Genomic DNA, 21945 nt, shown 5'->3' on the forward strand with positions numbered 1-21945 from the left:
CACGTACAAATACATGTATGCATATACACATATACATAGATACACACACATATACACACATAGATATACACATGCACAGATAGACACACACATATACACAGAGATATATACAGATATACACACATACACATAATACATACATATATACACGCATACACATGCGTACACACATAGCTATACACACAACGCACATATATATACACACACACATATACACAGATAGATATACATATGCACACACACGCAAACACACATAGATATACAAATGCACATACATACGCACACACATATACACAAACATATATACACAGAGATATACAAAGACATACATACATAATACATACACATACATATATACATACACACAAACACACATACATACACATATACGTAGACACATAGATATACACATAGATATACACATACACATACACACACACACATAAACATACACGGACTCATAGATATGCACACGTAGATGCTTATACACACACAAATGCACATGCACATACACATAGACACTCCTAGACATATACACACATGCGCATACATATACACACCTACTAACACACACACACACTTTTCAGTGGGGCCCCTCCAGTCTGAACCATACCAGTTTTCCCAGCATTGAAGACCTTCCCGTCCTCTCACCATTGGCCTGTAGGGTTGCCAGGTTCACAACTGGAGGGGGCTCCTGTGCCTTTAATGGATATGTAGAAGAGGGCCTTTCAGCAGTGTTTCAACTATCCTCTCCTCCAGCCCCATGAAAGGCACAGGAGCCCCCTCCAGTTTTGAACCTGGCACTCTCATGGGTCTTGCCCTGGGCCCTGCGGAGGGGGACCAGGAGCCTGCTTCATTCATCTCTGTTCAGCCTGGATTCATGGCAACAGAAGAAAAAGAGGACATCCATGGCAAGCGGAGGCATTAAGTCAAGACTTGCTGTGAAGACTTGGATTCCCATCACCCTCAGGCAACGGTGCCAGCAGGTGTAGCTGTTGCTGAGTTGCAGTTCAACAACAGCTTGTGTGCCTCCCTCTGTGAGCCCTACACTTGCGTTCCAGTCCAGTGGTGCAAATCATTTCCACCACCATTAGACTGTATCTCCCATTGGCACTGGTCAGGATTATCAGTGGTAGGGGATGCTGGGAGGCGCAGTTATTCAACAACCGCTGGAGGGCTGTATCATCCTCATTGTGGTCACCATCATTTATAGACCACTCTTTTTTCCAGTAACAAACTCACAACTCAAGGTGGCTCCTGATTCCTTCACCAGGATCTTGTCACTGTCTTATTCAGTGACTGTTAGGTGAGGCTGCCTTTCTGTCATCCAGCTGTTTTGCCTCCTGTTTATTGACTTCTGGCTCATATACGTTTATGAACATGTGGGCCTGCAAGAAGCTCTTGGATCTCAGTGCCTATCAGCTCCATTCAGCATGGCTATGGCCAGGAATGATAGGTGAGGTAGTCCAACAGTACATCTGCAGGGCCACATATTTTAACTGTATGCATTTCCTTTCTTATTGGGATAACTTTGGTGGCCCCTGCACTGCAGGAATAATGCAGTTTGACACCACTTTTAACTGCCATGGTGCCATCCTGTGGAATTTGTAGTTTGTCGTGTCACCAGAGCTCTCTGACAGAGAAGGCCAAATGTCTCACAAAGCTACAAATCCCAGATTTCCATAGCACTGAGCCATGGCGGTTAAAAGTGGCATCAAACCCCGTTATTTCTGTAGTGCGGGTGCAGCCCTTGCCTAGGCCTGCCTTGGGTTTTACTATCATTGGGCAAGAGATCTGGGTTTACCAGTGAATATACATGTAATAGGAAACTCTAGTTCGCCCTGGATTTTTAATGAATACACATTCATATTCATATTCACATTCACAAGAGAGCTAGTGTGTGTAGTAGTTTGAATGTTGGACTAGGACTCTGGTGACCATGGTTCGAATCCCAGTTTGGCCATGTAAACCCACCTTAGGCAAGTCACACTTTCTCAGCTTCAGAGGAGAGCCATGGCAAACTCCCTTGGAAGAAATTTGCCAAGAAAACCCCATGATAGATCTGCCTTAGGATCACCATAAGTTGGGAATGACTTGAAGGCACACAACAACAACAACAACAACAACTTTATAATTATAGCCAATTTTTGAAGCCTTCTGCCTTCCATGTCCTCCCTCCTGTGCTTTTATCTTTTCCTTCTAACCCCAATGATGCCAGGTTCCCACTATTAAAAATTTCTTTCAATGCTCTGAAATATCCAACTACTGTAGTACTAGTTTGCTGGCTTCTAGAAGAGTTAAAACAGTGCCTTGTAGTTGCTCACCATCTGGGAACTCTTCACAATTCAGCCCCGTGTATGACATGATTTATCCACCTCTTTATCACATCTGCACATAACCTTTTTTTATGAACACCTAAAAAGAAAATATTTTTAAAGTGCTCACGTTCTGACTGATTTCATTTCTGTCACCAGATGCATCTATGCATATATGGTGCCTTGGATCCTGTGCTGGAAGAAAGGCGAGATGCAAATGAAATGAAATGAAATACACTTACTGTACTGTGAAAATACAGTTGGCCCTCCATACCCACAGATTCAAGCATCCATGTCTTGAGAATATTTTAAAACTATATAAATTCCAAAAAGCAAACCTTGATTTTCCATTTTATATAAGGGACACCATTTTACTATGCCATTGTATTTAATGGGACTTGAGCACCCACACATTTTTATATCTACAGAGGGTCCTGGAATCAAATCCCAGTGGATACCAAGGGTATCTACTATACACTGTATAGTTAAAATTGCAAATATTTAGAGCAGTGGTCCCCAAATGTTGATCCTCCAGGTGTTTTGGGCTTCAGCTTTCAGAGTTCCTAACTACTGGCCAAGTTGGCTGGAGCTTCTGGGAGCTGAAATCCAAAACATCTGATGGACCAGAGTTTGGGAACCACTGGTTTTGAGGTTAATGTGTTTGTAAAACAGTAGTGCTTATTGCTCTAAACTTATCTCCCTTCTTTTCCTTGTTGTTTAATAGTCAGACTCCTCCATGGATGGCTTGTGGACCCAGCATTTATGGACTTGTGGCTTGTGAACTCACAGTTTAGGGCTTGAGCTCCTGCTCAACTCTTACCATAAGCTGTTGAACAACTGCACACTTTGGCTGGAGTCTTGCATTGGGAATCCTAGGTCTGGCATGTAGCTACATCTCTGTAGTGATGCCTCCTGGTGCATCCCCTCAAATGCACCATTTAAATAATGCACCCTTCCAACCTGGCCATTTCTGTGTCATTGGAGAGAGTTGAGAGGCATCCAACTGTTCTCCTTTTTATTTAAGACCTTTTTATCTAAGCAGGCTGTTAAAGTATAACCTCTCACTGAGGGATTTGCTATATTTTTGTAAACTTCTGTATATACCTTTTAGATTTTATACCATTTTAATGTGATGATTTTAAATGGTTTTTACATTTTTATTGTTAGGTTTTGATTGATTCTTTTTGTGAGCCACCTTGGGTCCCACTCCAGGAGGAAGGCAGCATAGAGATGGAATAAATAAACAAATAAATGGCTAGTGGAGATGTCAATCTTTTCCCTAGCTGTGTAAATGTGTCCATCCCCAAGAAAACTAAAATAAAGGAATCTTCTTTTTCCTTTTGGTGGAAATAGAAATTTTCCTACTAGCCCCATTCAACATGATCAGTGGTAAGAGATTTTAGAGTTTGTAGTTTAAAAAAATCTGGAGGGCAAAATGTTCGCAAAAACCTTTTCTTTAGAAGAAGGGGAAACCTGTAGGGGGTGAAGGTTTAAACCTTTTCTACATCTGTGTGAGAACCAACATGATATTGGTGTTGGACTAAAACTCTGGGAGATCAAGGCTTGAGTCTCTGCTCAGCCATGGAAGTCACTGGGCAAGTCACACTCTCTCAGCCTCAGAGGAATCCTCTTTTAAATAGATCCTACCAAGAAACCCCCCATGATAGGTTTGCCTTGGGATCACCATAAGTTGGTAGTGACTTGTAAGCACAGATACACATACATACGCATAGTGGGCCTGATCTGAATCAAAACCTTGCAGTTACTTTGGAGTAAAAATAAAAAATAAAGTCAGATTTGTCTGAATGTTGCATAGTTCAGTTGCTAAGTCTCTGTTCTGTGTAGCACTTCCCAGCGTCCTTTTGTGAGTTCCCTACAATGCCCTCCTCTACAAGCCTGAATTCCACAAAATTTAATATAATTTGAAATAAAAATATATTGTGGGTGTATCATGAGATGAGATGACTCCTTAGAAAAGGCAAGAATGCTTTGTAAAAGGAGTCTGCTCTACAGGTGGATCAGCTGTGGAAGCCATGGCCCTGAGTTTGCAAGACCTGAGTTGATAACTTTTGGTGACTTAGAGGTCTTTCATTTATGGGGTCTCCAGAAGTCAAAACCAATAAGAACAACGATAAAGAGATAAAAGACAGAAGTTGCACTAATTGTGATGTTCTTGCCCAGATTTCTGTAGACAACAGATTGTATGTTGTCAGATCTGGGAAACTGGCTGAGATATCATCATCCACATTGTGAATTTTACGAAATAGGCTTTTACCTAAAAGGCACACAAAAAGGTAAAGGTAAAGGTAGTCCCTTGACATGAATGTCTAGTTGTAACCAGTGTTGTCCGGGGACTGATCCGTTGGTCATGTGGCCAGTGTGACTGCACTGAACATTGTTACCTTCCCACGAAAGTGGTACCTATTTATCTACTTGCATATGCATGCTTTTGAACTGCTAGATTGGCAGCAGCTGGGACTAGTGACAGGAGCTCAAATAGTGTTTTTTAAAGCATTTGGACTTTATAGGGCTATACAGATTGCCGGATTGGGGCTGTGGCAACCTCACATTGCAGCCCCGATCTGGCCTCTGGAGAGTGCAAAAAGGAGCCACAAAAAGTAGTTCCTTTTTACGCCCTCCAAGGTGCACCATAGCCGCAGCTTTATGACACCCCTTCAGCACTGCATCATGTGGATGCAGTGCTGGAGGTGCGTTATGATGGCATGCGCCGTGTGGACCAGCATGCACCAAAATGGCGCAATGGGGGTGGAGTTAGGGCATCCAGCGTGAGGATGCTGCACCTGACTCCGCCCACAGACTGGCACTTTCTGACGGTCTGTATAGGGCCTATGATTCCTTAGCATGTAACTCAGAAGCCCTAAAATCTGAGTTTGTTCATTTTGGGGCAAATACCAGAAACCAAATTTCAGGGCCCTTCTCACTTCTTGAGGTTTTGTTTCATTGTGAGAGACCTGCTGGATCAAACCAAGGGTTGTTCTTATCCATGAGTGGAAACTGTGTGGCTCTCCACATGCAGTTGGACTGCAGTTTCTATCACCTCTAGGCAGTCATGCCAATGATGAGAGATGCTGGGAGTTGCAGCCCAATGACATCTGGAGGGCCACACAGTTTCCACCTTTGCTTTAGCTTAATGTTATGCTTCAAGCCACTCTGAGAGCCTTTAGGGCTGAAGGGCAGGGTATAAATATCATAAATAAATAAAAATAAATAAATAATGTTGTTAACTGCGCTTGAGTCGACCCTGACTCATAGTGACCCTGTGGATGTCACATCTCCAAGACCGTCTGTCTTCTGCTTCCCTGCTCAGGTCCTGCAGATTCAGGCCCATGTCCTCCTTGATTAAGTCTAGCCAATCTTTTTCTACTACCTTTTACCTTTCCTAGCATTATTGTCTTTTTAAATGAGTCATGGCTTCTTATGGTGTGACCAAAGTACAACAGCTTCAGTTTCTTCATCTTGGCTTCCAGAGAGAGTTCAGACAGAGTACCCATTTGTTTCTTTTTAGCTACCCACGGTATTTTCAGCACTCTTAAAATACAGAGGTGGGTCTCATGTTGCTTTCCAGATATTTTGAACTACAATTCCCAGAGCCCTTTATCAGTGGCCAGGCTGGGTGGTGCTGATGGGACCAAATAGGAGGGCCAAAGATTTTTTACCTCTGAAACATATGTAAAGCAGCCAGTCCAGAGCCATTTGCTCAGCTCATTGTCAAAAATAAGCATCCAGAAAATGTATTCCTGGCACACCTCTGTTTGCTTCACTCGTTCCCTGTTTTTTCATTCTTCCCTGAAGCCTAGACCTCTGTCCTGACTCTACTGGCAACAGGGGACATCGAACCTGATATGTTTTGCAATGGTTATCAGGGTTTTCAGAACAGAACCAGCATAAAGTATGATCTAATCTGCACTGCAGAATTAATGCAGTTTGACACCACTTCAACTTCCATGGCTCAATGCTATGGAAACCTGGGATCTGTAGTTTGTTGTAACAGCAGGGCTCTCTTTACAGAGAAAGTTAAATATCACACAAAACTACAAATCTCAGAATTCCATAGTATTGAGCCATGGCAGTTTAAGCAGTGTCAAACGTCATTATTTCTGCAGTGCAGGTCAGACCCATGTGATATTATGGGTCTATGGTTCTTTATGTGTGACACTGATCACCTGATTACCATCTTATACATCAAACTGAATAATATAGGAAAGGATTTGCACATTTAAGGAATTTTACATTGCTTTTCTCTCTTTCTCTCAAAAAAGGAGAGCAGCAGTTTGAAAAAATAATCAGGCATTAAAACACATTTGTGACATCCTAAAAGGAACAGCAAAGGCAGAGAGCTGAAACTTTCAATCAACCCAAAATAAGTATTTTTTTTAAAAAGAAAAACACTTCCATCCCCAATTGATGTTGGACTGCAGCTCCCAAAATTGGTTTTGCTGGCCAGAGCTGATGGGAGTTGTGGCCCAGTAACAGCACTTTGCCCACCTCTATTTTAAATGTATGCGGATGTTTCTCTTTCACATTTATAAGTGCATTTTAGAACTCAGTCCCAGCTACCGGTTCAATAAACCTTACACATTCCAGTCTTTTAAAGTCCTCAGTCGTTATCCCATGACTTTCTGTGTTTGTTTCTCCTTGAAGTAAATAGCACAGGCCTAGTCTTTTTCCCTGCTTGAGATAATAACTGTGTTGTAGGTATGTGTCTTGAGGTCAAAGAGAGGTATACCAGGGCATGCTAAATCATGGGTGGGAATCATGCAGCTCTCCACATCTTGGCAAACTGCAGTTTCCAGTGGTCCTAGATAGCAGAGGGCATGGGGAGGAACAGTAGACATTGTAGTCTGGCATTATCCGGGAGGTGTGTGTTTCCTCACTCCCTGCTGTAAATAATCAGCAGTATTTTCTCTCTCGTGTAAGTCTCTGGTTGAACCAGAAACCAGAGACTGAAACCAGATAAAGAGGCATGGTTCGATTAATGATTTGGCAGAAGATCTGTCAGTCCAATGGGATCTAGCGTCCAGAATTGGGAATGTGTGCAGAATATATTTCGTCGGCAGAGGGCATTCTTTCACCAGCTTGGTTGGAGGCGTTTAAAGATGGGAGCCTTGCTACTCAGTGGTGCTCTAGACTTGGCATGTTTTTCCTCCCTCCGTTTTGAAATGGCTGACATTTATTTATTTTTGCTATTTTGTGTAAAGTAAATAGACTGAATTCACGATGTTTTTTTTCCCTTTTTTTGAAATGCCTCCCCCTCCGCCTTCTCTGACATTTACTTAAACATTCATGCTGTTTGAGGAAAGAGCAGGTGGTGTAGCCATATTTGTTGAAGGAGACTTTAATATATTCGTCTCATTAGTGGAAAGTTGATTGCAGGATGACATCCTCTAGGAAAACAAAAACGCAGCCCGCGCTCTTCAAAGTCAAGCGTTTAAAAGGGATCTAATCCTCCTTGCAGCTGTTCATATAATTTTTAAATTAGTTTTTGAAACGTAAACTTAAGCAGACAGTTTACATGGGATGCTGGTGGTAGTCATGTCCTTACGACATCTTAAAGGGCCAGAGGATTCCCCCTCTGCTATAGGCTTTTTAAATAGGCAGGAGGCCAAGTCATGCCATAAAATGGCACAGGCAGGGTTCTGCTTGGAGATGAGAAACTACAATTTTAGTTTTATTTCAAAACAATGGATTACATGTATATGGAATATAGAATACAACATTATTTGCTTTCGTGAAGCTGCTTGGAACTGGATTCTGCCAGTTAGTGTCCAGACACAGTACAAAGTGTTGCCTTTGGGATCACCCCTTTCATATAATCCACCCCATATACTCAAGTCTTCTGGGGGACATTTACTTCAGTTGTACAGAACTAGACTGGCAACTGTCAGCTAGAGGACATTTTTATTGACTGTGAAATGACCTGTGAGGGGAAATTCAACAACTAAACATGTTGTCTGAATTTGAAACAGCATTAAAGACTTCTCTCTTCTGGCAGGCCTATCCAGTCGATTTTAAACCATGAATTTTGAATTGGTATATTTTAAATTTTGTGTTGGATGATTTTAATTTGTCCTATGTTTATGTGTTTTAACTAAATGTATTAAAATGGTGGTATGTGTTCTAATTTATGTTGTATCGCTCATTGAACCTTCTCCTCCTCTTCCTCTTCCTTCTATCATCTATCATTTGTTTTTTGGTTAGACTTTCTTAAAAGACTTTCCTGAGAGTGCCACTCTACCTTTCATTTGAAATTATATCTTACAGAAATATGAATCAGCTAAAGAAAATGGGGAAAATATATGCCAGAATGTAGCTACTGCACATAGAGAATACAGGAACCATGGGCATATTGGTGCGACATGACAAGCCAGGGATCCCCAGCTTGTGATGAATGAGCAATGTGTTGGTGTATTCTTTTTTTCATTCATTTCATTTATTACATTATTACAGCAAGCATAATAATAAATAAATGCAAATATTGCAAGAGTATCTCTGGCAGTGGGATTGGTCTCATGGGGATAGTGCTTCCCTTTTCATTGGGGATGTGATTTTGCCATGGGAAGGACTGTCCATGGTCCTAAACCTAGTTGGGGGATAGGATTCAGCACCTTGGATAGCTCCTTTAAATTTCAAGCTGAAACACAGAATGGATTTGTTATCCTTACTGACATGAAAGCCATGAAGCATCCCTGGTTCTTGCACAACAAATGGGGTGTGTGTGTGGCGGGGGGGGGGGGAATCCAGGGTTATTTCTGTAGTTTGTCAGGAGGGAACAAAATAGATGGCACAATGAACCAACCTTTTATTTTTGTAAACCACCTGTTAGTAAATAGTGTGTTGGATCAACCACTCCTGCTCCAGATGGGAGTGTGCACCAGCACTCTGCTCCTTCATGACAAGCCAGGCAACCTTGGCTTGTTGTGTTGTGTGAATACACCCATGAATAACAGCACAAACCTATGGATATTCATTCAGAAATAAGCCTCACTATTCCATGGGTTTTACCCTCTAGTGAGTTGATTGGGATTGCAGCCTTTGAGGCGTGTGCATTTTTAATTTTATTTTAGGAGCGTGGGTACATATATGTCTTGTTTTGTCTGCTCTTTGTTTCTCCTCACAGCCCAAGCCGCCCAACAAAGGGAAATTAGAGAAGACTACAACAAAATTTTTACCACAAGTGGATAAGGTATTTATTTGTTTATAGATTGATTGATAAATAAAGCATTCAAAGTCTGCCTTTAGTTTAAAGTAGAGAAAACTGTAATGTGGAGCCCATAATCTCTTACCATTGGCCATGCTGACTGGCACATTTTAGAACTGAAGTTCTGCTGTAATGAACCATGCCTCTTGAATATTGTATTGTTGTCTTTCTTTTAAGGAGCTCAAAGCCATAACTGTATTTCCTACGGATATAAAATTTCCAGAACTTTTAAAATTATGAAAAAAATTTGGGGTATTTTTTCAGAAAAAAGTTTGGGGCTTCTTTGGATTTTTTTAAAATGCAGTATTATCACTGAAAGTCGTATTTAATTACCTGCTTTGTGGATTTGCTGCTACATGTATAATTAATGAGTGCTGATATACATATGTAAGGCAGTTCTTTGGATCTGCTGTTATTGCCTCTCTCCTGTGTGTTGGATAGCTGTTCTAGAAGCACAAATTCCTTATTGTAACCCAAAACTGCGAGAAATTATTTCAATACAGCAAATGAGCTCTACACATATAAGCATCCTTTAACTTGTTATTGCCAACGTAGATGTGTAGTGCCAATGCAGAGGTATCACTGTGCCCATCCAGAGTTATTTAACTACCTGCATTCAGATATGAATAGAGATGCAGATTGGCATGTGGGGTCACTAGTTGCTACATGTGATAAGATCTTTGTGATTACTTTCTTTTGGGGAAAAATCAGCCAAAAAAAGTAGAACAAATAGAAATGGAAATTTGGATCTGAATTACAGTACAGGTTGAGTCTCCCTTATCCAAAATGATTCCAAATTATTCCAAAAGCTGAAATATTCCAAAAAGCAAAACTTTCTTCATGAACAGCTGAGATGGTGACATATTTGCGTGTTGATGGTTGAGTGTATACAGACTTTGTTTCATGCACAAAAGTATTAAATATATTATATAAAGTTACCTTCAAGCTATGTGTATAAGAAACATAAATGAATTTTCTGTTTAGACTTGGATCTCATTTCCAAGATATCTCATTATGTATGTATGTATATGCAAATGCATGTATTACAAAGTCAAAACAAAATTCAAAATCCAGAATATTTCTGGTTCCAAGCATTTCAAATCGGGAGACTCAGCCTCTGCACACATTTTTAAAAACTAAACTGTAATATAAAAGCTGATGGTATTTCTGCATACTACATATAGCATACAAACAGACCCCACTGTGATCTTCATAGATTCACAACATCTAAGATCCTGTTGGTGACAAACCTTTAAGATTCTATTGGTGACATTATGTTAGTGTATGTCCTTTGAATGATGTTGTACAAGGAAATACCCTGTACTTCACCACGCAACATTTATGCCCTTGGAATGTGAGGTCGTAGAGGGGGATTTCAGGCATGGGTTTGTTCTCCCAACCACTGTTTGGGCACAGGGCTGCCCCAAACACATTTTGGTTCCTCTTAAGCACCCAGTGAAGAAGGATCAACTTTATGTGTCTGCTCCTCCTTCTCTCCTAAGTGTTCAATAGCTACTGGTATAAGCCTGGGAGCAGCCCAGTGCCTAGTCAGTGATTATGGCTGCCTCTGGCTGTTGTGATGAACAGGAAAGGGATGGGGACAAGGATGCCTACTTGGATTTAGGCTGGCATCCTGGCTGCACCTAGGTCCTAAGGTTTAAAGAAAAGTTTTGGGACTTTTTAAATCTTCTGGTTGGCTGCTTGCTGATACTTTATTTTGTTGAGCCGCAAATCTTTTATTTAGCTTTTAAAATGTGAAAGTTTGTTAGAAAAGGCAAGAATGATGTTACCGTTAGTGGCTGACATTTATGTAAAGGGTGAAATCAAATCTTTCAGATAAACTGTAAACCTCTATGGCATCAGAATCCCCCTGCATTCCAGCTGCGAGGAGAAAACGACACATATGTTCCAGAGCAGTTTCTGCTGAGAAATGAGCTAACACCGGGTAAGAATAAAATTGGATGTTTGACTATTGTATCGTTGTGTATACGTAAGTCATCTTCATAAATAGGTTGAGGGCAGATATGGGGGCCAAAATGATGGATTTTGCTATTACCTGTGGGTAGGTTGAGAGTAAAACTTAGAGATACATAATGAACAAATATTTTCCTCTCCTTTAAAAATGCATAGAGGGAACATACTTAGGAAGAACTGGGTCCAGTTACTTATGGGATCACTTCCTCCCATATAATCCACCCTGTACATTCAGGTCCTCTGGTGGACATTTACTCCAGCCAGGCTGATGACTACTGCTATTACCTTCTTCTTCTTCTTCTTCTTCTTCTTCTTCTTCTTCTTCTTCTTCTTCAGGATAGGATCTGTTTATTTGGGTGGTGTAAATGACATTGCCTATCTTAAAATGTCTACATCTATAGAAGTACACATGGAGAAAGGAATTTCAATGAAAAAGAATGAGAATGTGGCCTGAAAAAAGGGGCAGACAAGAGCTGCCTTTATTATGGATCTAATGTGAAGACAATCCTCTTAGCAAGGAAGCAGTGCCCCTACCCCATTAACCCTCCCTTCCCCAAACCAGAGAAAGAAAGGCATCCCTCGCTCTTTCCCTCTTTCTAACCTACAGTACTTTTTCAGCCCAAGTGATACTTAGCAGCAACATGGAGGAGCCCAGAGATTGCAGCCATTTTTAATAGAAGCATATTTTATAAGTCTCTCTGCAGATAGGCTGTGGCAGCTATTTTTAATAGGATAATAGTGTACTGTATAAGCCTCTCTGCAGAGGCTGCCAAGCCTCTCATCCCATGCACAACCCAGCATACCAAGAGAGGCATCTCGTCTCTGCCTCCTCTCACTGCCTTCACACTAGATCCTTATACCAGGATTGAGCCATGTATATATGATTCCAGGTTTTGGGGTTTGATTTTTCCTCAAATTTTTGTGACTTATACATGAGTATATACTCCCAAATTACAGTTGGACAGAATATTTTGAAATGTCACCGTAATAAATCTGTAAGAAATGATCTACCTACCTACCTGTCTATCTAAAATGATATCTAAATAGACATATACATTATGATGTAATGTTCATTCTTACATGAAATATATAATAATTTACATTAGTCTATAATATGTAGAAAGATATAATAATTTTTAAGATTAAATACTCTTAATAATAATATATTCTGTGAGAGTATTAATATTTTTATCTATTATTTTTGGACTTTCTTCTACAGTTTATGTCCAATATGGAAACGAAACTGACCTGAACATATTTTTTTTAATGAGGATTTTAATCGATAGCTAAGACCGTGCCCAGGTCATCTGCCAGGGCAAAATCCTACAGCGTATGTTAGTGACACTGCAAGCATAAGTCCACTTTATGACAGTGTATGTCTTTTTTGGTCATTGTGGAGGTTGGTATTCTCTTCAAGCTTCTGCAACCACCAAAGCCCTCGACTCCCTAGATTCATGGTTTTGCTGTGATAGCCCATCTGAATGGCCATTCTCTGACACAGTGGAATAGAGGAGCCTCTGACCCATAGCCAGACATAGACTGATGACATTGTCCTCTGAGACCTTGGTGGATCTTGACAGGAAATATCATTGGTCTGTGTCTGGCTATGGAGCACAGCCGGATGCTTCATTGTTTGGCCATTGCATGGACCAGCCATGAAATGGCCTTTTGGTAGAACCTTTGCAGCAAAACTGTGAGTCCTTGGGGTAGAGAGTGGTGAGCCACAGCTAGTGGAGTTCTGCCTGTGGAAATCAAATGCTATGTTTGGCCATATAGGCATTTGGCTGATGTTTCTGGCAGAAAAGTAGAATCCAGCAAGAATGGGAGGAGGGTGGTTTGTCCTTCCCACTCCAAACATTTTTTGTTGTGAGGGAGCTTGGAGGGTTGCAGGAGAGAATAGAGAGGAAGAAATTTCTGTCGTGCTGGCATTGCAGGGCCAGAGTGATGTTGGATTTATGCCCTGGCTTGTAAAATGTTTGTGTCTGCAGCTCTAATCAACAAAAACTTACCCAAGTAGTGACTTGGCTTGTTCTTAAACCACCCTTTTCCAAGCCAGTGAAAATGCAGAAAATGATTCCCTCTTCTTTTCAGCTGCTTAGGCTGTTGGTTGCAAAAGTGAGAATAGATCGAATAGTCATAGATCTTCTTTCTTGATTGAAATCTGGTTTTCCTTGTAGCGCGGTGTCATGCTTTGTTCCCTCAATTAACCATCAAGATCACTTTGTTTCTCAGTGAGAGTGGAGGCTGAGAGACAACTTTCATCCTGCATTCCTTCTTATAGGATTGGAGCTGGCTCCTGGCCATCTATAAATTCTCTTTGGGGATCTGACTTCTGAGCACTCATTGTTTGATGATTTTAAATAATTCATGTGTTTACACCTGCATCATTTTCAGTGCCATTGATGGAAGGCATTGTTCTTGTTCAGAACAAGAGACTGAGGTAACTTTTCACTGAAAGAGGCTGGAGCTGATTCTGCAGACCTTTGCAATACAATATGTATGTATGTAAGTAGCACATCTAAGCTTGTGCTGAACACTCCATATCTTTCCTTTTCTTTCCTCAAGGAGAATATCTTGATCAGAGACCTAAGAAGCGTAAAATACAGGATACTCTAGGTAGTGATCTTGATGCTGGACCATCAACGTCTAAAGTGAAAACTAGTGGTAAAAAGGACCGGGAACATTTCAGAAGTGCTCTTGTTAACATCATCATGTGAGTTTCTTTATCATTGTAAAACACATCACGTGTGAGAGATGCTTTCTTTTTTTAAAGAGATGAGTGGTAAAAAAGTTAGAAAGAATGGAGTTTACACATGAGGAGGTTGACTTAATTCTCTTGCTTTCATAATAAAAATCTGTAGATGGGTTTGATTTATGGATTAGATGTTTGAAGACCATTGATACTAACCTGTTCTGTTGGTTTTGTTAGGCAACCAGACCTTCCAGAACAACCTCTTTCCATAGAAGCAAAACCAGGCACATCTGAGTCTGCTGAAATAGAGAAAGACATTTTGGTAAATAAAGGGTGGCAGGGTGGTAGAAGAGATGGGCCTGAAACAATAGGACTGCACAAATCGACAAGTGTAGTCTGTGGGTTGCTTTCAAGCACCATTGTAGGTTATCAGTTTGAAAGAGCAAGATATGGGCTGCGGAAAACTCAACTCACAGTTGCCACATGGCAAATATCTGTGCCTGCAGTGGTCACATTCTCAAGATTTAATTTGTGAAATAAATTAGATCAGTTATTTGGTCATGAGTAAAGTTTTAAATTAGGAAGAACTTACGTGTTCATCAAAACCAGAAAAATATGGCTTTTCTACACCAGCTTCTTGTAGTGCACAATTTTGTCATGTTTTCATTTTGCAGAAATATTTCTATTATATTCGTCATGGAATAGATACAGAACATGTGGCACCAATGGAAGACTCATGGCTGGAGCATGTCTTGGCACTGGTGCCAGCACACTTAAAAATGCTTAATGAAAGTATTGATGTACTCTCAGATGAAATGCGAGAGGACTATCTTCTCAGTGTGAAGAAAGCAATAGGTATGTTAATTGTAATTCACTCTTACTTTATCAAATTAGAGAAAGGCAGACATGAATGTTGTCCCACCAGACATTGGGTTTAACCTAGTTGCCTTCATAAGAAAGCAAGAAATAGACGTAACCAGTGGGCACAAATGTGGTATTGGTTCCTGGCACATTAGGAAAAAAAGGTGGTCTCTCACATCAGATAGCCTGAGAAGCTAGGAACACATGAATGAACTCTTACATGTTCTGAGTACACATGCCTACAAGGAACCTTGTGATCTTGGCCAACATTGCATCTTAGGTAGACTGGATTCAATGCTCACATTTACAAACAACTTTTTGCTGAGCCCACGGCAGTATATACAGTAAGTGCATTGTAGAACAGCACATACTGTGGTAGAGCTTTACAAATGACAAATGGTGCATGCAAAATACCTTCCTTGGGGAAAAGCTAGGAAGCATTGGCACTCTTGGCTGGAACAGTGTAGAGAAAGGACAGGTTCGCTAAAGTCCACTAAGCCAAGGCCAAGACTTTGATAAAGAGAACAAGCTGACAAGATTTTCTGAACAAAATCCTGGATTTGAGGTGGGGTAGGGTCTGAAAGAGTGATTTTTATCTTCAAAGGAACAAAGCCTAGGCTAAGAAGTGATTTCAGCAAGAGGCCTCCAGAAGGAGGAGACAGTTCAGAATTCTTGGTCGATACTTCTTTGTAGACCCCACCTCCAGACCCAACTTCTTTTTAATTTGAGATCCCTTTTAAAGGATCTCCGGAGTGAAAGACCCCCTAAAGCTTGCTTAAGTTTATATATTTCATAAACTGTCTCAGGATATTGCCTCATTTTGCTAACTAACTAAAGTTTTCCTTCAGTTTAGAGATTACTATTGTATCATGGCTAGCAAAGATCAAAATGTTAAGCTGATCAGCCTGTGCCCCAAAGGGATATTTCCTTTCCATAATGTATTTTCTGTCTATAATGCATTGTTAACATCCTCAGAACCACTTGCTGGGAGAGACAGAATCTTGTCTGGCGGCTGTTCACTTGTGCCCCAATAGTTTATTTGGGAATATAGCAGACTTGGTGATAATAGAAAATAATGGAATTTAGCATGGGCGCTGACTACAGGATTTGATCAGAGTCCTTTTCAGCTAACACTTACTGTCCAAGGCCAGAGAGCCAATGAGGTTCCATTTTAGAAGATATACATGCACATCATGGGAGCAGTATTGTATAGCTCGGTCTGTCTTCTATCATCTCTTGAATCCTAGATGTCTTTAGAAATCTATTACACCTTAGTTATATCCAGTTTGGATTACTGTTACACCCTCCATGATGACGACGACGACGACGATGATGGAGAAAACAGAAATATCTCAGAAAATCAACATCTCTGAAAATCAGCTTGCTACTGCTACTGCTTTTCTCATATAGGAACAGAGGATAATACAGAAGTAAAGTCTGCCCTCCACATTTGTGAGGGTTAGGGGTGCAAGGCCCCCATGAGAGTGGAAGAACCATGAATATGTGGGGAAAGGTGGGAAGGGTGTGCATATGCGCTGCTCTTCCCTCTCCCCATATGAATGCCCCTCCCACCTTCCTCCACATATTCTCTCAAAGCATTCCAGCCAAAATACTGTATAGGGGGGAGGAGAGCGGGTGAACCCTTCCCAGCTGTGTTATGAATAATCAAATCTGCAAATGTGGAAGACTGACTGTACACACCTTCAAACATTTCCACATGCCTAGAATCCTTTGCAGGTTTTCCATTGCAAGTGATCAGGGATCCACTGTAGGGAAAAAGATGATCTGTCTTGAAAACGAAAAGTTGAAAAACCACTACTTGAGCCTGTTTTTTTGCTGAATGATGCCTTTCAAAGGAAGAGTTGTGTGCCTCTGTCCAGCCTAAATGCACATTGTTGTTGGGAAGAACATTTTGGAAAACATCCATACATTCTGCCTAGAAGTGTAAACAAGCAGATTTTATATATATATATTTTTGGAAAGGAACTTTAATTCTGAGCATTGTATCTTGTTCTCTTGGCTGCAAAATTAGACCCTCTTATTAAGAATGAACACTCATTGAGCGCCATTAGGTTTACTTCTGAGTGAACATTGTTAGGATTGTGCTGTTAGTATTCCACCTTCCAGCTGCTTTTACATTTTTGCCATTTCAGCCCATTTTATATATATGTATACTTGCTTTTGTTTTGCTTTGCAAAGCGTTCTTAAATCAAATCTCTTTGAGCTTCATGCTTTCAGTTACTTTGTATAACACCTTTGAAGTTTTCCTGAAAATAATTGGTTCAGTTTCTTTGTCTGTTTTTCTGTTTTGCTGAGCTTATTTGTGTTTTGTTCTGTTTTTATGCCTTATTTCAGTTGACTTTGTTTTACGAGATCCTAGAGAAAAAGAGGAAGGCAAAATGCAAATTCTTCCACCTCATCGTCAAGAGTAAGAAAATGTTTATTTCAAATATTGGTCTAGAAAATGGAGCAAGCAGAAGAACACAGGAAGCCTTAGGAAGTAGTCCTAAACAGATTGAGAATAAGCGCCGCTGAACACAAAGGGTCATTTATAAGCGGTTGTTGTTGTTGTTGTTGTTATTATTATTATTATTATTATTCTATCCCCCCTTTCTCCCAACATAGGGATTCTAAGCAGCTATTGTACAGATTGATTCAAAAATAATGGTGCACAGTGGAATAAGAACAGCTTTACTTTTGCATCATTCTTTTTTGAATGGCCTTGTATATTATATAGAGCTGCTCTATTAAACTGAGTCAGACAATTGGTGTTATTATAGAACAGTCCATCCTTGGTATCTGTGGACTTGTCATCCATTGAAGGAAGGAAGGAAGGAAGGAAGGACAAGTCCCATTATCCCCAGTGGTGGTGTGACTTCCTAGCCATGTCCTACTCCAGTCACTAGGTGATTGTATTTTACGCTGGAAAAAGAGAGGTCAAAAATCCCATTTCCTGATTTCAGGCTGTTGTACAACAGTATAAACCAGAATATCTATCCATAAAGAGATGACAGCTCCCCTCTGGAAGAACTGTACAAAGTAGGGGTTTGTTGTTCTGCTTATTGTTTCTGAACTATAAACTGTTTTGGGGTCCTTTCACACTAACTATGGACCTTATCACATCGGGGCTCCAGGCACGGGACGAGAATGGAACGAAAGGGTCCGGGAACGAGTGGGGGATGCATTTTACTGCACACAGAAATCCCCATTCTGTTCCGTTCCCTTCCCTTCCATTGCCAATCCATCACAGAGGACGCGATTTTTGAGAACTGTTCAGAACAGTTCTCAAAAATCACTTCCTCTGGGATGGATTGGGGATAGGAGAGAAGGGAATGGAACGAGTGAGGGACTTCTGTGTGCAGTAAAATGCGTCTGCTACTCGTTCCGTTCCCTTCGTGGCCCCTTTTGGACCATTCTCATCCCATGCTTGGAGCCTGTGCGGTAAGGTCCAGTGATTTCACTTTAACTGCTATGGCTGCATATTATGGACTCCTGGAATTGACAGTAGAGAGGAGGCACATTTAGGATTCTCATCCAAAGAATTCTCCTTTGGTGCCTCTGACTAAATTCACAATCCCAGGATTCCATAGGAACCTGGCCATGGCATTTAAAGGGGAATCATAGTGCTATAATTGTGTAGATGTGAAAGGGCCCCTGGTATACAAACATAGAGAAATATAAGGTTGGGATCATCGGGAGCCCTGTCCAAGCGACTGATACATAGCATGACGTTTAAGATCCTAATCTTTTCTTTTTAAAAAACATTAAGTAAATGTGTGCAGCTCCTATTCTGCTGGCAGGACAGATGGGAGGGATGGCATTTTTGTTCTTTCTCCCACTTTCTTTTTACAAAACAATTTCCCTCTCCTGTACAACAAGAGACTACAAATTCAAACTAGCTCCCAAGACAGGTATGGATTTTTAACCAGAAGGGCAGCATGGGTGAGGAGTGGGAGCAAGACTTGGAGAAGTTACTTTGTTGGCCTGCAGTTCCCAGAATCTCACAGCCAGTGTAGTCTCACTTGCTCGGCACATATTGTGTCCTCTGCTTTTCCCTTCTGTTTGATTTGGGAGCTTTTTAGGGGCAGCAAGAGAAGGTTTGAAATTGTTTTTACTGTCCTGAAACCAGAGAACCATGGAATCATAGAGTTGGAAGAGACACAAGGGCCATTCAGTCCAACCCTCTGCCATGCAGGAACTCACAATCAAGCATCCTGATAGATGGCTCTGTCTCTGATGCCAGAGAGGGGTTTCTGATCTATTCTCTATCGTTAAAGAGTCTTCTTAGAGAGCATGGTGTTGCTCTGTAATGGTGGGTGTGCTCCAGTGTGCTCAATGCTATATGCTCCCAGCAGGGTCTACCAACAAAATGAAAATTAAAAAGGTTAATTGAACTCTGTAGGGTTCCTTAACAACATGCATTTCTGAGCATGGATCGTACCTATTGGTAAACTTTGTGCTTCTGACAAATCTATTTTTCTCCATCTTTGTATGATTAGAATTCGTAAATATTTCTAATTGGCTAATTAACTGCCTAAGTGCTATGCATATGGCTAATTAATTTGCTACTGCCTAGAAGTTCACTAGGGATATTGGCTTAGTAAAGGAATTTTAAAAGGTGAAAGAAAAATCTTAGAAGGCTTAATTTTGATGTATTTTCCCAGGAGAATATTTTTAATTTCTGATATGTTTGTAAAGTTGGCCTTATCTCCTGAATTTTAACACTCGGTTAGAAAAAGTAGATATATTAATAGCTTGGGGATCTCGGGGGATTATAACATGACTTGTTTCTTTGTTTCTTGTTCTTTTTAGAATGGAAATGGTGCCCAAACCTTGGAATAGGTCCTTTTTGGCAGCTCGACACTATATAAATGAAAATTTGCATGCAATGAATCCCACCATGTTGGCAGTTCTTGACCTCTGGCAGACAACCTTTTCGTAAGTAAAGTTTTGAATGCATAGATGTTGCAGTTCTGTCACTGAAAATGCACACTGCCTTATGTACAGGGTTTCCAGAGTAGGAGGGCATATGCAAGGCTTGCTATACTGTTAGACAGCATGAGACAACCACTTCAGGCAGCTAATTTTTGATGTCATGCAAAGCAGAAAGTTGTTGCTAATTTTTCTGCAATTACTTTTACTGCTACTGGCTGTGTCTCCCTTATCTGAAGAAATGTTTATTGATTATCCCTTAGGCCATTTCAAAATAACACAGAATAACACTAAAACAAGTAACACACACTATAAAATCCTATAGAAATTCTATAGCAATTAGAAAAGAGCTAAAATGTAATAACACCGAATCTGAAGTCTCCCTTATCTGGAATTCCAAAATCTGAAATATTCCAAAATCTAAAATTGTCCAGATGAGTGGCTGAGATAGTGACACCTCTGCTTTGTTATGGTTCAGTGTACACAAATTTTGTTTCATGCATAAAAATATTTAAAATATTGTGCGTAAATTACCTTTAGGCTATACGTATAAGGTATATATGAAATATAAATGGATTTCATGTTTAGACTTGGGTTTCGTCTCCAAAATAGCTCATTATGGACATGCAAATATATTCCAAAATCTGTTTTAAAAGTCCTTTTACTTAGCAATTACAGCTCTATATTCCACTTTAAATGCCATGACAACATTTTGTGGAATTCTGGGGTTTGCAAATCCCAGGACTCCATGTGATATTGCCATGGCAGTTAAAGTGGAATAAAGCACTATAACAACTTAAACACTCAGTGGTGTAAAAAAACAACAGAGGGAGGGGATGGAAAGGAGAAAAACAAGGCAAAAAGAAAAAGAAAAAAACTTCATATGGCTGTGTCAGTGCTGTTTTTTAAAGAAAACTCAGGACGATTTTGTTCTGAGACAATGTTATATTTGATTATGATGCTGTGCTTCAAGAACTTTAGTGGCTAGTTTTAGAATTAATGTTTTTCAGTTGATGGTTGTCTGACAACTGTTATTTGTATGCATTTGGAAATCTGTGTAAACTGCCTTATAAGGGGCAGCATACCTGGAAAGCTATATCATAAATCTTTGAAAAACTGGATGGATGGAAGGATGGATGTGAGCAAGACAAGCTAAATATATTTCTTCATTATTTTGATTTACAGTTTGCCCTGAGAGCTCAGGACAGCTTGCATCAATTTAGTTGTATACTGTCCATTTCACTTAAAAGGGCACTGCCTCCTCTCCGCCATTTTAAACAGATCACATACTTGATCCATAAGTGGAAGAACAGCACCTTGGTTAGAATATTTCCCTATGCTCAGGGCCAAGCCAAAATATTCTGTGACCTGGTGTGGAATAGAAAATGGCAGGTCCTCAAACCCAAACCTCCACACAACACATCTAAATCAGGAAACATGTGCATCTGGGTCAGAACGTCTCCTCTGAGGTTGGACCTTTTCCTTTGACTTCAGAATGGGGTTCAATATTTCATGTAGTTTGTGTGAAAGTATTACAGGGACCACAGAATATCATTAATTTTTTTAATATAAATTTTATTTTCATTTTCATAGTGACAAACAAACAAACAGTCTCCATAGCGCATGACCATAACAGAAGAAAAGCAAAGAAAAAAAAGAAAAACAAAAACAAAAAGAAACATGCAACATTAAATACAAACAACATATTTCACATTGACAGTACAAATGGTTCCTTGACATGACTAAAATAACATTGAACATAAAGGTACTTCCTATTACTCAGTTGACTTCATCTTCCAGTGTTAAATTCCTGTGTTGTGTCTTATTTCCATTTCCTTCTTAAACACTATTCTCCAAACCAAAAAATATATATATGTGAGACTTCCCAAAGGTTAATTTTAAGAAGAGTGTGTTTTTACGTTTTTCCGTCTCTTTTTGGGATGTCTCATTGT

At 40.2% G+C, this 21945-nt stretch overlaps 1 protein-coding gene across 1 annotated transcript in view; it reads left to right on the forward strand.

Annotated features, from left to right (window-relative positions):
* The window catches only part of LOC149313647 (dynein axonemal heavy chain 7-like), a 200027-nt gene that overhangs the window by 19085 nt on the left and 158997 nt on the right, over positions 1–21945 (forward strand). Inside the window, exons 2-8 of the mRNA XM_089519551.1 lie at positions 9454–9519; positions 11371–11479; positions 14074–14221; positions 14438–14522; positions 14875–15055; positions 17417–17489; positions 19874–19999. Of these exons, the coding sequence (XP_089375677.1) occupies positions 9454–9519; positions 11371–11479; positions 14074–14221; positions 14438–14522; positions 14875–15055; positions 17417–17489; positions 19874–19999 (788 nt within the window). The remainder of the gene's footprint in view (positions 1–9453; positions 9520–11370; positions 11480–14073; positions 14222–14437; positions 14523–14874; positions 15056–17416; positions 17490–19873; positions 20000–21945) is intronic.

The sequence above is a fragment of the Sceloporus occidentalis genome, unplaced genomic scaffold (assembly GCF_023333645.1).
Source record: "Sceloporus occidentalis isolate IW3139 unplaced genomic scaffold, rSceOcc1.0.p SCAF_4, whole genome shotgun sequence".
Lineage (NCBI taxonomy): Eukaryota > Metazoa > Chordata > Lepidosauria > Squamata > Phrynosomatidae > Sceloporus > Sceloporus occidentalis.